A 17,401-nucleotide genomic window follows, 5' to 3' on the forward strand; every position below is an offset into this window, starting at 1 on the left:
CTAAAAATGTAAAGCCTAGGAGTAAAATACATTTTATATATATATATATATATATATATATATACAAGTTTATAGCTTCTATTTGTAATAATTGCCAAAGCATAAAAAGAGCCAAACAAAGCAATTTCTAGATGGTTTTGTCAAAAAAAATCCCAAGGTAACATATCTACATTATTATTGTAAATCTACATTATTTTTTTTACAATTGATTTCTTCAACACCAAAGAGATAAACGTGACACAGTAACAAGAAGCCAAAGTGCACAATTTTGATCTCAAGATGGCAATCAATGTTTCCAATATTAACAACTCAATAGCTCGAGTAGTCAAGACCGAGATGTGAGGGATGGTGGATGACTGATGTAGTGGGGTTTGCGTGAGTTACCCATTTTTGTTTGGGTTCAACTCATAATATATTTACTAACAATAAATCTATTCACAATGTTTTCAAATGGAAAAGAAGATGGATAATGAGCCCTAAATTATTCACCAATTATGGTGATTAATTTTTTTTACCGATATTGAATTATCAAAAATCAATATCTATCTCTATATATATAGAAGCATGGGTCTATGAATGTTGTAGCTTACCATAAATTGAGAACTTAAACCAGGTTTACCAATGCAAAAGTGGCCTACCATAAATAGAAAATTGAAATAAGGTTCACTATTGCAAAAGTAAATGTGGAGAAGTATAACCAAAACTTGCAAAATAGAATTTTTGAAACAAAGTTATCTTACAATTATTTATAAGAAAATTAGTATCCATGATTAGAGAGATGATTAAGAAACAAAGTCTGCAACAATTGTAGAGTGTTCCACTCTCCATTTACCAATAAAGTGCAAGCTAAAAATCTGCGAGAATATGGTAGAACAACTATAACTAATTATTTTACGGTATGGGATTATAAAAATTTGATATATATCTATATACTTATAAAAGAATGAGTACTGGAATATTGAGGCCATCAGAAATTGAGAACTCGAACAAGGTTCCTCCTTGGAAAAATAAATGTGAAGGCATATATCCATGCATTGCAAAGTAGAATCTCTACAACAGAGTTGTCCTGCAATTGTATTTAAAGAAATGGGTGTCCCATGATTAGTGAGGTAATCAAGCAATAGAGTCGTCCTTGGAAAAATAAATGTGAAGCATATATCCAAGCATTGCAAAGTAGAATTTCTACAACAGAGTTGTCGTGCAATTGTATTTAAAGCAATGGGTGTGCCATGATTAGTCAGGTGATCAAGCAATAGAGTCTACAACAGTTATAGAGGGCTTCACTGTTGCCCACAATGTGCAAAAACAAAAATTTGTTAAAAGATGATACAAATCATTGTGGATAGTTCCCTTCTTCTAAGCATTAAAAATATATGAACTAAATTTGTAGTAATTCAAATCTATAATTAAGGGCAACAATGATAATGGATAGGTAAATTATAAGTAAATGCACGCATAACCAATGGAGTCAATAGAATATTAAAAAAAACCCAAGGAATTCATGGAACAAGAAATGCCAGCAATAATGATATTAATTTGGGTCAATTGTTTTACTTCTTGATACTAAGAACCCACGCCTGCACGAAGAATCTTCAGACTCATACAAAATGCCTCTACTATATTAGCATTTGGTTTCAGGGCTATTCTTATAAGTTATAACATACCTGGTTTCATGGAAAGTTCGAAACCCAACTTGCATACAACCACCACTTCATTCTATTCTCTCGTGCCCCACTGTTTTCCTTCAACAAGGTTGGAATTTGGTAATTTTCCCAATCATAGGGCATTTTACCGGGCAAAATGTCCTTAATTTTTTCAAGAAAGTAGAATTTTTACCATATCTTTGTCGTTGTTAGCATTGGAGAGATCTCCATATTACTATTATCTTGGAGCGGATGCAGCTCTTTTAGCCAAAATTTGCCAGATTTGAATGAGCTATCGTCTCTATACTGTAGTCTAATTTTGCCTCCATGCGATTCTTCAACAGATTTTGTGTTGCAAGATTTTTGCAAGGGACCAGGTACATTAGCTTCAGAGGCCAATGAGTTTGAAGAAGTTTTTTCTAATCAAACTATCATGCAGTGTGTCAATAGTTTTACAGTCTCCGTTGATCAAAGAATTGAAGAATTCTACCATTACACGCAACAACACTTAGATTGATTCATGAACTCGATTGTACAAAGAAAACAAGCCCACATTCGTTGGGTTTGCTACTGTTGGAATCCGAAGATGAAAGAGGAAATACAGGGAGACCATGCACAGATCTCGCAAATCATCCAGGGAAAGATTCCAAGTTAATGTTGGTTTGCTGACCAGACCATTCCTTATTTGATCAACATTACCATCCCGAAACTATAGTATATCCTTTCCCAGAGAAAAAATCTTCGGCTAATGGAATGGTGCGAGATAAGGTATTAATAATGTTTTTCAAAAAAATTAACTAGTCAAAAATACGTTCTTCACATTTCAGAACACTTCACCTTAAATGGTCATTTAAAAATTTAAAACGTATTTTACGGGTGAAATGCCTCATGACAGGAAAAATGCCCGTCAAATTCCAACCCTGGGAGACAGAATCATTAAATGCTCATGGGCTCTTTAAAAGGAAATATCTAATCTATAGATAAAAAGGAAACGTTTAATGTTTACAGATAGATATTTTCATCACTTGAATTTGAGATTATTAACTTTGGTGGGAACAGCTTTGCACAGGTTATATATGTGTGTTTTTTTAATATATGGATGACTTCATTCATGACTTCAGTTTAATATTGATAACTTGGGTGGGCAGAAACAGATATTGTAATCATGTGAGTAGGCCATAATATCCTCCAAACTCATTCACTTAAACAAGTTTGCCCATCTTTTATTGTTGAAAGTGTCATGCACAAACTAACGACACGTGCACCATCGATATATCTTAACACTGTTCTATATGTTGCCTTCGTATGGAATGACGACGCGCTAATTTGTATCAAACTGAAATGTTAAAATACTAATTTTTTAACAAGGTTGTTGGTTGAGGAGTTGAGTTATTTTTTAAATACTCACAGATAGACAAAACTCCTCATTTCTATCTTATGTACTGTGTTGATTACAGAACCCTCCCCCTGTATTCCTTAGTCACTGTCGATATGGATTGCACTTTTCATCTGTCTTCAACTATCGACTATGACATGGTATTCCTTCAACTATCGACTATGGAATGGTATTTGCCATGCCCCGACATAGGCCAAGAATATTTTCCATGCTAAAGATTCTGAACAAAGTAGTGGTAATGGTGTTGCCTAATGTTTTCAACATTAATTTAAAGAGATGTCAATGTTAAATTTATGTCTTATATATGGTTTTTTGTTTTTTAAACTTTGTTATGCCCACCTTCTACGACTTTCGACTTAGAGACATTATGAATATATTAACTATGGGTCTTGGTGTAATAAATAGAAAGTCTCCTGGGCACACACCACACCTTACCCACATGAATGATTCGAAAGGAACAATCAAATATTTATTTCCGTCAATCCAACGACAATCAAATCCTCTTCTTGGCGGTAAGGGTAACCACCTGACCCCCTCTTCTGACCTAGTTTTCATTTGCACTCTCAAGTTCTATCGCAGGAGCTTTGAATACTTGTTAGCAATGGGGGAGTGGGGGGTTTGCTTTTCCTTGTTGCCTTGGTGCTTTATCAATTTAGCTCTATGATGAGGACTTATTAGGCTAAAACCATTACTCATTCTTCAATGACCATGGTCAAAGATTTATTTCCATCAATTCGACGATAGTCAAATCCTCTTCTTGGCGGTAAGGGTAACCACCTGACCCCCTCTTCTGACCTAGTTGTCATTTGCACTCTCAAGTTTTGTAGCGGGAGCTTTGCATACTTGTTAGCAATGGGGGAGTGGGGGGTTTGCTTTTCCTTATTGCCTTGGTGCTTTATCAATTTAGCTCTACGATGAGGACTTATTAGGCTACAACCATTACTCATTCTTCAATGACCATGGTCAAAGATTTATTTTCGTCAATCCAACGACAATCAAATCCTCTTCTTGGCGGTAAGGGTAACCATCTGACCCCCTCTTGTGACCTAGTTGTCATTTTCACTCTCAAGTTTTGTCGCAGCATCTTTTCATACTTGTTAGCAATGGGGGAGTGGGGGGTTTGCTTTTCCTTGTTGCCTTGGTGCTTTATCAATTTAGCTCTATGATGAGGACTTATTAGGCTATAACCATTACTCATTCTTCGATGACCATGGTCAAAGATTTATTTCCGTCAATTCGACGATGGTCAAATCCTCTTCTTGGCGGTAAGGGTAACCACCTGACCCCCTCTTCTGACCTGGTTGTCATTTTCACTCCCAAGTTTTGTCACAGGAGCTTTGCGTACTTGTTAGCAATAGGGGAGTGGGGGGTTTTCTTTTCCTTGTTTCCTTGGTGCTTTATCAATTTAGTTATATGATGAGGACTTATTAGGCTAGAACCATTACTCATTCTTCAATTACCATGGTGCTTTAAAATATCTCTATTGGCTCACATAACATTCCATCAAAATAGTTCTCATTAAAGCTATCCAACTCAGCAGTACTACAACAAAGTATGAGATCAAGTCTCCCATCCCATGAGGGTGCTAAGATTCCACATCTACAGATTCACCACTGTCAACAAACAACATGCCTCCCAATACACTTTTGATTCACCATTCAGGAGCCAACAAACAATGTGCTTCCCAATATACTTGTGATTCACAATTCGAGAGGCAACGAATAATGTGCCACCCAGTACACTCATGAACTCCATTTCTGAGTATCATTGAAACCATATTAACCACCTATGCTTAGACTCTAGCTAAGGTACCCTGTACCAATTGAACTTAACTTGATTGTGGATTCGAGGAATCTTTTACAATTTAATAGACAAGAAGGCATATTAAAAGAAAGGTAAATCATGCAATGGTTGCATAATTAAAAAAAAATGGTTGTATAACCTATGTGACAATGACCTTGAAGTTGACCCATATTTGAAATGTGTAGTGGGCCTATAATCCATGCGATGATATGGTTAACACCTATTTGAGTTATCTTCAACAAAAATCATATAAATAGTTTTAGTGAACAAAATTGTTGTGATTTTTTTTAGCTTGTAATTGTTAACATAGGCCCACCTTTTTTTGTTTGACCTATGAAATATATTTGCATTCCTATATTGCAATTTGGTATTTAATGAATTCTTTAAATCCCTTTAACCTAGTTTTATACTAATTTACTAGACATTAATATACTTATTTCACAATACACCTCTAATCTTCATCTTACTAAAAAGGTCACTATTGACCATCACCAGATTGCTTGTACTCATGGGGATATTGCTTGAAAGAGGAGCAAGGAAATCTTCCCGCATAGTACTACCAAACGTCTTCACAATGGCCCTACGTATATGGAAAGAGATAATACGGATGAGGGCCTGTGCAAATAGCATGTTTGGTCATTTTTAGTCCCTCATCGACATATATCAATGACTCCAATTATTTTTTCCAAAATTACACTCACATTCATCAAATTCAAATCGTTTCTTGACCCTAAGAAAAGAATGGGGAATATTTGGGCCTCAATCCTATAAAATCCAATGGGAGTCCTCACGCCTACACTACAAAATAGAAAACAAACCAACCTAAACATTGAGAAACCATATACAAATTCTCGTCGATAAAGGCATGACCATATTTCTGTATCATCGAACAAATTCCAAATTTAAACGTAAAACCAAGGATTCAAATCTAACATAAACAGATACAGATTCAATATCATCTTAATAGTAGCCTACCTCATAATGGAAAACCGAATCGAGTGTAGAGTTTATATGTTGCAAAATATTTTTTATCTTTTAAGAAGATATTCCTACTACAGGGAATAACCTTGTTATATAATCAAATCAAGACAATCTATGAGAGGTGAACATGTTTTTGAGGGTATTTGAAGGGAAAAACAATACACCCACTTTACCAACCAACCAAAGCCCTCATTAACAAAACACAATATTTACAAAATTTATGAAAATTAAATTAATATATAAAGTTTCAGGAATTTTTACAGCTTCTAGTGATTAAGAATAATTTATAGGGATGATTTTACAACAATAGATCATATAACATCAATGTTACAATTTGAAAATTTTCTTATATAAATAGTTGTATGGTAATAATCTATAGGTGGCAAGAGGAGAAAATAGTAAATGACCGAGCACTCTATGTAGCATCATATCTAATTAGTCTATACAAAGTCATGTCTTTAATCAATGTCCATTTCTCTCAACTATGACCAAAATCTCCATTTGATATTATTTTTTTTGAGCTTTGGAGAATTTGCAATATAGATTTATTCTATCGAAGATCTACAAAAGGCTTGGGGTTTAAAGCTAGTCCTTTGAAGACTATAAATATGAGAGAGACAACAAATTTACTCTTAACACTAGTGGGAGAATGGAAATTAAATGATGTCTATTTGGGCAATACTACATGCCATTCTTTTCTATTCTTTATCCACTTCCATATATAAATTACCCACGATGAGACACCTTTGTTCCTTCCATATTTACAACATCTACGAATCATCCTTCCAAGTTAGTTTCATTTCAACACAAATGATGATGTTATGTCGAGCAACATATTAGATAATCCTATTGGGAATAAACTTAACATGGGAAATGGTCAAATATTTAATTTCCAATATGATTCCTCTACTATTACTATAAAAGTAAACACCAAACATTGATTGAATTATTTTTAAAAAACACCAAACATTATTTGAATTTTATTACACTTAACAGCATTAATTTTTCAAGGAACGTCAGATTGTTTTTCCTCTTATCCAAGGAATGTCAAATTGTTTTTCCTGTTATAGATATCTTGTAGATGCTTTAAATGTAAATGATGCTTTAAATGTAAATGACACAAAATGCTTTGACCAAAGATAATGTGTTGCTACCCATGTGAAAAAATTGTCTATAGAACAAATAGAAAGAGAAAAGAGTCAAACAAAGGCAATCGTTTTATGAATAATTTTTAATTTTTTGAATATTACAGAAAACATTATTTTATTGTAATTTCATAGAGATATAAGTAATTGGAAAAACTATTGAGGGTCAATACAACATTACAACCATATGCTTCATCATCATGTAACTCATTGGGAATTGAACTTAGGTGAGGAAGATAACAACCATTTTTCCCAAAAGATAACCCCAATTGACAATGTCTTTACTCTCCATTTTTTAATATTTCAACTTTATTCTTAAAAACTTACATTTTTGTATTCAACTTTTAAATAGCTATAAATATAGTGAGACGAAAATTGGAAATATCAAATTTATAAGAGGTATCAAATCACATGGCGAGAATAAAAAGATGAGACCAATTGATATTCAATTAATTTGAAAAAACGAGACCAATTGATATTCAATTAATTTAAGAGACCAATAAGAGACAAGTCTAAATGTTTTATGTTTTACACTTTTTCAAATCATATTAAAATAATTTTGCAACATAATTTTTGATAAATCACAATTCTAAATTATTTAATTCATATTTTCTATGCATAAATTGATTTCCATCCTTAAAAACCCTTGGGACACTTTAATTGTGCAATCTCAATAACTAAAATTTGTAATTACAATTTTTTTTACCAATTTTTAGATTAAATTGATTGAAAAACATACCTAAAAAAAATAAAACATCTAAAATATGTAACCAATAAAATCTTATCCTCTCACATCCCTCTCTCCTTAGTTCATTGTTTAAACCTTTGATTGTGAGAACTTGGCTTAACATCAATCAAGTTGATCTTGTTCACTCATTATTTAAATCATTGTTTACGACTATTAAACTTAAAACTTATAACCAATATTATATCTTCAAAAGTAAAATTACTATCATAATTTTATACTCATTTTTCAGAAATCAAAATTATATTAATATTGGTTAAACAACTATTATAAATTTTTCCTTTTAATTCCAAAAAAATCAAAGACATATTAATATGGGTAAAAATATAATAAAAAATCAAAAACATATTAATATTGGTAAAAATATAATGATTATTATATATTTGTAGTTGCGCAGACAGTTTTATCAAATCACAATCAAATTACAATCAATGAGGATTAATGAATCTAAGTGGGTTTTTGAAAGGCGCATATTTACAAGTGTGACGCTTATTAATATACCATTTTAATGCAGCCATGTTTCAATATTATAGGTTTTAACGTTTTTAGTTTTTAATTAAATGTCTCTTATCTTTATAAGTGGTGTTAAATTATTCTATTCTTTATAAGCTGTGATAAATTACTTGTACATTAAATTTTTAATGGTGTTTTGTAAAAAATTAATGAAGTATAGTTCAAACATATGATTTAAATATAAAAGAAATTTAGCGATATAAATTTTATCTATTGATATAATGAGCTGAGAGGAGAGAATATACTAATATGTTTAAATTTAAGTCATTCATTTTAAGTGATCTATAAAAACTTTCAATTAAGAAAATTATTAAAATACCCATTTTCATATATTGGTATGTTTAAATTTAAATTATTCATAAAAATATTTAATTAAGAAAATCATTAAAATACCCAATTCCAATAACAATTATAAGTATAAAATTTAACCATTATAAAATGCTGGGACCCAAAATTGATAAAGGTTATAGATATAAAATTATAAGTATAAAAATTAACCATTATAGGTATGAAAAATTATAAAATGCTGGCACCCAAAATTGATAAATATTATAGGTATAAAAATTTATAAAATGGTGGCACCCAAAATTGATAAAAGAATTCTTACGATAATTTATTATTTTATGAAAATGAAAATTGATAAAAGAATTCTTGCGATAATTTATTATTTTATGAAAATGAAAAGAAACGTAGCAGCCAATACACGCTGCGAAAAGAAACACTTGTAATTTAATCGAAGAAAAGCAAAACTTGCAAATTTTAAGCTAACGAAAACGAAATTTCCAATATGTTTTAACTGTTGGCAATCCTGCAGTTGGCGTGCACTCCTCCCTGGTTGCCAGTCAATACATTAATATCTCCCATTTTTATCATTGCGGCAGCAAATTTTTTCTGCCATCCGACCAAGTTAAGGCCCGAGTTTGCAGTCACACTGGATTTGGTGTTTGGATCTGTAAGCAGCGTTGCATCCGATGTAAACAGGCCACGCTTAGCTACAACGTCGTTGTAATACAAGTTGTCCAGGATGAGTGGCGTTTGAGGATCCATGACCACGGTCGTGTTGGCGTTGCTGGGGCTGCCTTGGGGACAGCTCTGCTTCAGTATCTGAGCATATGTCGGATCAAGGGACGGATCCGTCGTATTGTTGCCGTTGAAAGTGTAGAGCCTACTACTAATGAAGTGCAATGGGAGACACCAATTGTGTGTGCTCCTGTGTTGGGTATTTTTCATGGGGAAAAATACCAAAAACCAAGATTCAATTTAAACACAGAGACAATGCTCTCTTCTTTGACTCCAGGATCTTTTATGCACAGAGAGACTCAAAAAAAATTTCACTGAGAGACAGAGTATTTCACCACCATAAAAGATTTCTATTCATTAAAACAAAATAAACATTCACTCTCGGTCTCCATATGAGAATTTACACTGCTAAAAAATTCCCATTAACATTTACTGCTGTAAAACCTTCATTTACATTCACTGGTGTGAAAAACAACTTACTGCTGTAATATAAAAATTTACATATGTTTACTGCTGTAAAAGAAATTTACACAGGCTTACAAAAATCGCTCCACCATTTCCTTTATGCACTTGCAAAACCACACATGGTTTTTCTTACACCTCCGTTTTACTATGCCTCACAAAAACATTACAAAAGACATTTTTGCACTGCTGTGCATACATCCTCTGGTTCTCCACGCTGCTGCGAACACCAGTTGTGTTTTCCTCCCATGTGCCATACATAAAAGAAAGTCAACACTCCCAAAAAAAAACGTAGAGCACATTTCACGTGGCTCATATACATGTGAAACTTTAATACAAAACATGCCTATTAAAAACATACAACTAACACACATAAAAAAAACTTTACGTGCCGTAAAAAAAACATAAAACTTATACCATATGGGACATATGCCCATAACCAAAATTAAAGAAGGCCACCAAAATCTACGTAGCAGCATTAAACTTCATGTCCTTTCTTCTACGGCGGTCAACCCAAAAATCGAACACTCCACGCAATAGCTTTGATTTGATGCAGGCCCGTGCACCTTCAAGAGATCGACGACTGACAACACGCAAGGAGATCGGACGGCTGGAGTGGATATCAGAAGGCAGTTTGCTGCCCAACTTTAACGCCCGAGAAAATGACGTTGCATTACTTCAGTGGTGAACCACGTGTCAGCTCCATATTTTCTCGGAGCTCCTTGCCGGATTATTCCTTCATCGAAAAGCTGGTCCGAGAAGTTCCAGGCGGGTAGCTTAACGTTTTCTGGCGATGTTGCCGCTGCGTTGAAATTACGATTTTAACACTCCCCTTTAATTTCAACAGCTGGGCATTCGGTCATACCCAGACTCTTCCTCTCGTAGAGGGATTCCCCAACTGCTTCTGATGCAGTTCATAAACAAACAAAGTTGTCTTCCTCTTAATAGAGGGATTAACCTGAAACTGTGCTTAAGAGCACCTTCCTCATGACAGAGGGATTCACCTGTGACTATGCTGAAAAGCATCATCCTCTTGATAGAGGGATTTACCACACTATGCTGAAAAGCATCTTCCTCTTGACTGAGGGATTCACCATGACACTGTGCTGAAAAGCACCTTCCTCTTTAATAGAGGGATTACAAACAGACACTGCTTTACATGCAGTTTCAAAAACAAACAATCATTGCACTGCTGTGTGTGCAAACTCATTACATTGTTCTTTTATGCTGCTGTATGTTCTCTGCTGCACTGTTGTGCCATCTTCTTTACTGTGTCTACCTCACACTGCTGTGTCTACACTTGCACTGCTTGTGCACTTTTCAAAGATAAAATACTCTGTCTTTTCTGGAACAACTACACTGTCCCAATTTACAAATTTACACTGCTGTGTGTAAACATTTCTTACACTCACTGCTGTTGCATATATTGCATTTCAATTCAATAAACAACAAATTCATTACATTTACCTTTACTGCTGTAAGGAAAATTTCTTTTGCATGTGCTGTTGTTCAAAACTTCTTGCTGCTGCATTTTTTATTTGCATTGTTGTGTGCTTCTCCTTCTTGCCATCATGCTGCTGTCCATAACTTCTTGCTGCTGCATTGCCTCTGCAATTTGCACTGTCGCTGCCTTTTGTTTCATCATACTGCTGTGTGCCCATACTCTTGGCACTTCATTCTCCACAAAAAATAACACAGGCTGCTACCTTTTCTTATGCACCCTTGCTTCACACAATCTTAGTCTTCATTTTTTTTAATTACACAATGCACTACTGTGGAATTCCTTTGGCTTTCTGCTGCCACACACATTCTCATTCACCCATGTGCATTAAAAATCTGCTGTCCCTGTTTTTCTTTATGCATTTCTTTGCATGCTGCATTGCATAAAAAAAAAACATTACATTTTTTTTACTGTTGTGTGAAAGAATTTCATTGCATTCTCAGCCACTGGCCATTTACGCTCTGCTGCGTTTTTGCCTTCTTCTCATTTTCTTCTCACTGCTTTGCATTTTCATTCCCAATGCAAAACATTTCCATCTGCTGTGTATTATACTCACTCTGCTGTCAGTATATTCTCTCACATTACATAGAAGGAAAACTACATTCCATTGCAATGCATTTCAATGCATGTGCACCACAAAAAAAATTTAAACTACTGTTCATTCTAATCCATGTGCTCCAAAAAAAATTCCAAACTGCTGTTTTGTATTTTGTCTTCCCACTGCTGTGAGGGTCTCCATGCTCTGCATTTTTCTCTTATCTCGCTGCTGCTCTTTACATTTCAGCGCTGCCATCTTTTCTTCTTTATGCATTTCTGTGCATATTGCATAAACACAAAGCAAAAACATTGTTGATTTCATCACTGTTGCATATTACCTTTTAGAGGGATTAACAAAAATTTCATTTGCAACTGCTGCGCTGCAATACATCCTCCATCAACAAATGACTGTTAATACAGTTCAGCAAACAAACAAACAAAAAATTCAAGCTCCCCTTTAGTGTATGCTTGTCTTCTTTTGGCAGACTCTTCTCAAAACAAATTTAGATCCTCTGGGGAGTTCAAGGGGTTTTCATGTTGTCTTTCCTTCCTTCTCCATACTTGTGTAACTTTCTTCTTTTGCATGGGTCTAGTTTGTGTAAGAGCCCATGTCAAGTTACAGTCACGTGCCATATGCCCGATGTTATGACACTTGAAACATTCAACATTGTTCATGAATGACATTTCATGATTTCTTCTAAAATTGTTTCTTGGAGGTTGTCGAAGACCACAACATTTATCTCCATGAAATGCTCTACAGTCTTTTGCCATATGACCAAAGTTTGAGCAAGCATAACAATAACCATAAAATGAACTTTGGTACCTGGGAGATGGAGGTTTTCTTGATGCACTTCTGAAGCTTTGCTGCCTTGAGATCCTTTGATGATGACCATTGCATCTTGCCTCTTTGCCATCAGCTACATTTCTTCTTGGAGATGGTTTTCTTCTTGGAGCAGGATCTCTTCTATTGCAGCCTTCATTTTTCTCCTTGCCTTTGCTGGAACTAGGAGCATCACCATCTCTTTCTAGCTTCTTCACATCTCCTTTGCTTAAAGCATCCTCATCCTTGTTTGAGGGTTCAGCTACATACCCAAGTCCTGATTTATCAAATGGAGATCTGTGATAGCTGAGCATGTCATCCAAAGCTTGAGAGCTCTTCATGATCTTGTTCATCCCTTCAACCTTCTTCTTGAGGAGGACAACCTCTTCTTCCAATCTTTCACACTCCTTATTCTTCTTTGCAAGTTGTTCCTCAATTTCTTCCTTGCTACGAGTAGCTTCAGCTGCTACTATTTTGAAGGAGATAATCTCTGACTTCATTTCGGAGATTTCTTCATCTTTTTCTTGACTGCTCTCTATTTTCTTTTCAGCTCCTTGTGCCTGCTTCTTGGCTTCTTGTAGTTCGGACTTAAGGGAGGAGACCTCTACCTTGTACTGTCCAATCTCTTCTACAAGCTTATTCACTCTCATGTGTCTTTGTTCAAGTTGAATTGTCAAAGCATCTGCCTGCTTCTTTGCTTCATTCAGCTGATTTGTCATGGATATGACTTCTTCATGATGTTTCTTTTTGCATTGGTCAAGCTCCTTCTTAAGCTTGGCAAGCTCTTCATCCCTTTCTCTTACCTGAAGCTTGATGAGGTCAAGCTTTTCATTCTCAGCTTCTATGATGGGTTCTTCTTGACTCATTGTCATGGTCAGTGCTCCCTTTGCATGAAGGTCATGCAGTCTGTCCCATATCTCCTTTGCTGATGTATATTTTCCAAGATTCCTCTTCACAGAATCAGGGAGTCCATCCAAGATTAGTTTTGCTGCTTGTGCATCATACTCCATGGATTCTTTATCCATCTTGCTGTCATCAATCACTGACTCCCAGACTTCAATCCCCTCAGACATTAGGAAAGCCCTCATCATTATTTCCCATACATCAAAGTTTCCATCAAACTTTGGGGTTTCAAATAAAATGTATTCTAATGGATTGCCTTCTAGTTTAGTAGAGGAGGGAGACACATTTTTAACAGGCCTAGAGGCTTTCTTCTTTGACCTTGCCATTCTTATCTAGGCTTTAAATACTTGACTGTGTCTTTTAAATCACTGACTGTTACTTCAACAATAACTCAAAAACTTGAGAAATACCTGAATCCCTTTGGCTGAGTCTTCACACTGCTGGAGAAGTTTGACTGCTGCAACAGCACCTTCCTTCAGCTTCTTTGAGTCTTCAAAGAGCATGAACCTGCTCTGTCACCATCAAAGAGCCTGGACTAGCTCTGATACCACTGTTGGGTATTTTTCATGGGGAAAAATACCAAAAACCAAGATTCAATTTAAACACAGAGACAATGCTCTCTTCTTTGACTCCAGGATCTTTTATGCACAGAGAGACTCAAAAAAAATTTCACTGAGAGACAGAGTATTTCACCACCATAAAAGATTTCTATTCATTAAAACAAAAGAAACATTCACTCTCTGTCTCCATATGAGAATTTACACTGCTGAAAAATTCTCATTAACATTTACTGCTGTAAAACCTTCATTTACATTCACTGGTGTGAAAAACAACTTACTGCTGTAATATAAAAATTTACATATGTTTACTGCTGTAAAAGAAATTTACACAGGCTTACAAAAATCACTCCACCATTTCCTTTATGCACTTGCAAAACCACACATGGTTTTTCTTACACCTCTGTTTTACTATGCCTCACAAAAACATTACAAAAGACATTTTTGCACTGTTGTGCATACATCCTCTGGTTCTCCACGCTGCTGCGAACACCAGTTGTGTTTTCCTCCCATGTGCCATACATAAAAGAAAGTCAACACTCCCAAAAAAAACGTAGAGCACATTTCACGTGGCTCATATACATGTGAAACTTTAATACAAAACATGCCTATTAAAAACATACAACTAACACACATAAAAAAAACTTTACGTGTCGTAAAAAAAACATAAAACTTATACCATATGGGACATATGCCCATAACCAAAATTAAAGAAGGCCACCAAAATCTACGTAGCAGCATTAAACTTCATGTCCTTTCTTCTACGGCGGTCAACCCAAAAATCGAACACTCCACGCAATAGCTTTGATTTGATGCAGGCCCGTGCACCTTCAAGAGATCGACGACTGACAACACGCAAGGAGATCGGACGGCTGGAGTGGATATCGGAAGGCAGTTTGCTGCCCAACTTTAACGCCCGAGAAAATGACGTTGCGTTACTTCAGTGGTGAACCACGTGTCAGCTCCATATTTTCTCGGAGCTCCTTGCCGGATTATTCCTTCATCGGAAAGCTGGTCCGAGAAGTTCCAGGTGGGTAGCTTAACGTTTTCTGGCGATGTTGCCGCTGCGTTGAAATTACGATTTCAACATCCTGCATTCGCCCAAACAACACAAACATGATTTTACTCGACATATGCTTTTGCTCAACCATTATTAGCATCTACTAGCATTGACATGTTAATGATTTGCAGGTCTGAGAATATACCTGACAATGTAACCTGACAATATACCTGACATGTTAATGATTTGCAGGTCTGAGAATATACCTGACAATGATATCATTAACATAAAAAATTTAGGTATGTGAGTTTTAAGTTATAAATAGCATGGTTATCGAATTTGAATGCGAATAAGAATTCGAATTCGAATTGATATGGAAAAAATTCGACTCCTTAAAATATAATATTGGAAAAATTTCGTTTGAAAGGCGATGATGAATGCACTACCTCTACTGCGACAAGGTATCACATGGAGAATTAATGAAGGAAATGCAGTTCGTATTGGCATGGATCCATGGGTAGGCTGTGGTAATGCTCACAGATTACCAGCTAACTTGATCAGGTACCTAAATAGCAGGGGAATCACCCACATTAAGCACATAAGAGATCGAAATAATTCTACCTTTCTACAGCAGGCTTGGAAATCGGCTCATGACTTGGACATCCCCGAGCAATGGCGACTTGACTGGCAGCAATACATTGAAGCTCTCACTCAGGCGCATATCCACCTGACAGATGAACCGGATGAGGTTATATGGGCATTCGCAAAGAGCGGAACATACTCCCCTAAAGAAGGATACATTAAACTCATGGATCCCTTTAAGTCTCAGACCATCGACCCGAACTGGAGATCACTTTGGAAACTCAAGGCCGCCCCTTGTACCCGCCTATTATTGTGGAACATTCTCTTTGACAAGATCCCTACAGGTGCCAATCTCATGAAAAGATCCTTTCATGGCCCTTTTCGGTGTCATCTTTGTCGACTTGATGAAGAGAATACCGAACACCTCTTCTTAAGTTGCCCATCCTCTAAAGAGTATTGGAACTGTATCACTGCACACTACCCATCCCTAAAAGCCTGGCATGGTCACAACATTCAGGATGCTTGGAATTCTTGGTGCCAAGTCCACAAGGGAAAATCCAGGAACATGCCCCTTCTAGCCTGCTGGGCTATATGGATTGCTAGAAACCACTCCATATTCAACCTCAAGGACCCCCATTGGCCTTCTATTCTGCTTCATACCATCGTTGATTATGATCTCCTTCCTGAGGACGATAACATAGCCCCTCCTCGCACCATCATACCTGAAATCATAGACAAATCTAAACCGTCGGCATATTTTGATGCTTTTGCACAGGAGGCAGGATGTGGTGGCGGATCCATTCTTTACCTGAATGATACTCACATATTCAAAATCCAAATTAACCTGGGCAAGGGTACTAACAATTTTGCTGAACTCTATACAACAAAACATCTCATATATTTCGCCTTAGAACAACATTGCAGTCATCTTCAGTTGTTTGGTGATTCCAAAATCGTGTGTAACTGGCTCAACAATGCATCTCTTTGTAATGCATATACTTTGAGGCATATTCTAGGAGAAGCTCGCAGATTGATATCCTCTTTTCACTCCTTTGTCTGTCGACATATTTACAGGGAACAAAACACGGAGGCAGATCAACTTTCAAAAGAGGCAGCGCATTTACAGGACAATGACTAGATGATACAGGAGGAAATCAATGGTACCTACCATCAATACTACCACAGACCTTTTGTAGAACATGGACAAATTGGGCTATAAGCCCAATATTTTAATGCATCTCTTTGTAATGCATATACTTTGAGGCATATTCTAGGAGAAGCTCGCAGATTGATATCCTCTTTTCACTCCTTTGTCTGTCAACATATTTACAGGGAACAAAACACGGAGGCAGATCAACTTTCAAAAGAGGCAGCGCATTTACAGGACAATGACTGGCTGATACAGGAGGAAATCGATGGTACCTACCATCAATACTACCATAGACCTTTTGTAGAACATGGACAAATTGGGCTATAAGCCCAATATTTTCTGATTTTATTGTATAAATTATGCTTTTCTTATATCTACTTTAATGGTTTGTATATATGAAAGTTTTGGTTTTGGTAAATAGTATATCTCTTTCTGCGCAGAGACGATACAATTTTGGACTTTTTTCTCCCTTCCTGTTGAGGGAAGCTTAGACACAATATGGTTGATAACAGACTCCCTGCGTGGAGTAATAGAGATTAGCGTTTAAGCTTTCATATCTTATCTGGACAGTTTCATGTATCTTGACAGGCAATCTTGCCTCCATATGCATATGCCTCGGCATCTACAAAATGTAATTTCTTAT

The 17,401-nt window shown here is 35.8% G+C and overlaps 1 protein-coding gene and 1 pseudogene across 1 annotated transcript; one reads left to right on the forward strand and one right to left on the reverse strand.

Annotated features, from left to right (window-relative positions):
- Nucleotides 1–9,018: 9,018 nt before the first annotated feature.
- On the reverse strand, nt 9,019–9,456 carry LOC149236574 (peroxidase 5 pseudogene; annotated as a pseudogene).
- A 6,003-nt stretch (nt 9,457–15,459) lies between these two features.
- On the forward strand, nt 15,460–16,746 carry LOC149236575 (uncharacterized). The gene has a single exon (XM_089368959.1). The coding sequence runs from the start codon at nt 15,460–15,462 to the stop codon at nt 16,744–16,746; it is 1,287 nt and encodes a 428-aa protein (XP_089225085.1).
- Nucleotides 16,747–17,401: the final 655 nt, after the last annotated feature.

The sequence above is a fragment of the Pinus tabuliformis genome, chromosome 8 (genome assembly GCF_031772625.1).
Source record: "Pinus tabuliformis cultivar Carrire ecotype Pingquan chromosome 8, CPIR1, whole genome shotgun sequence".
Taxonomy (NCBI): Eukaryota; Viridiplantae; Streptophyta; class Pinopsida; order Pinales; family Pinaceae; genus Pinus; species Pinus tabuliformis.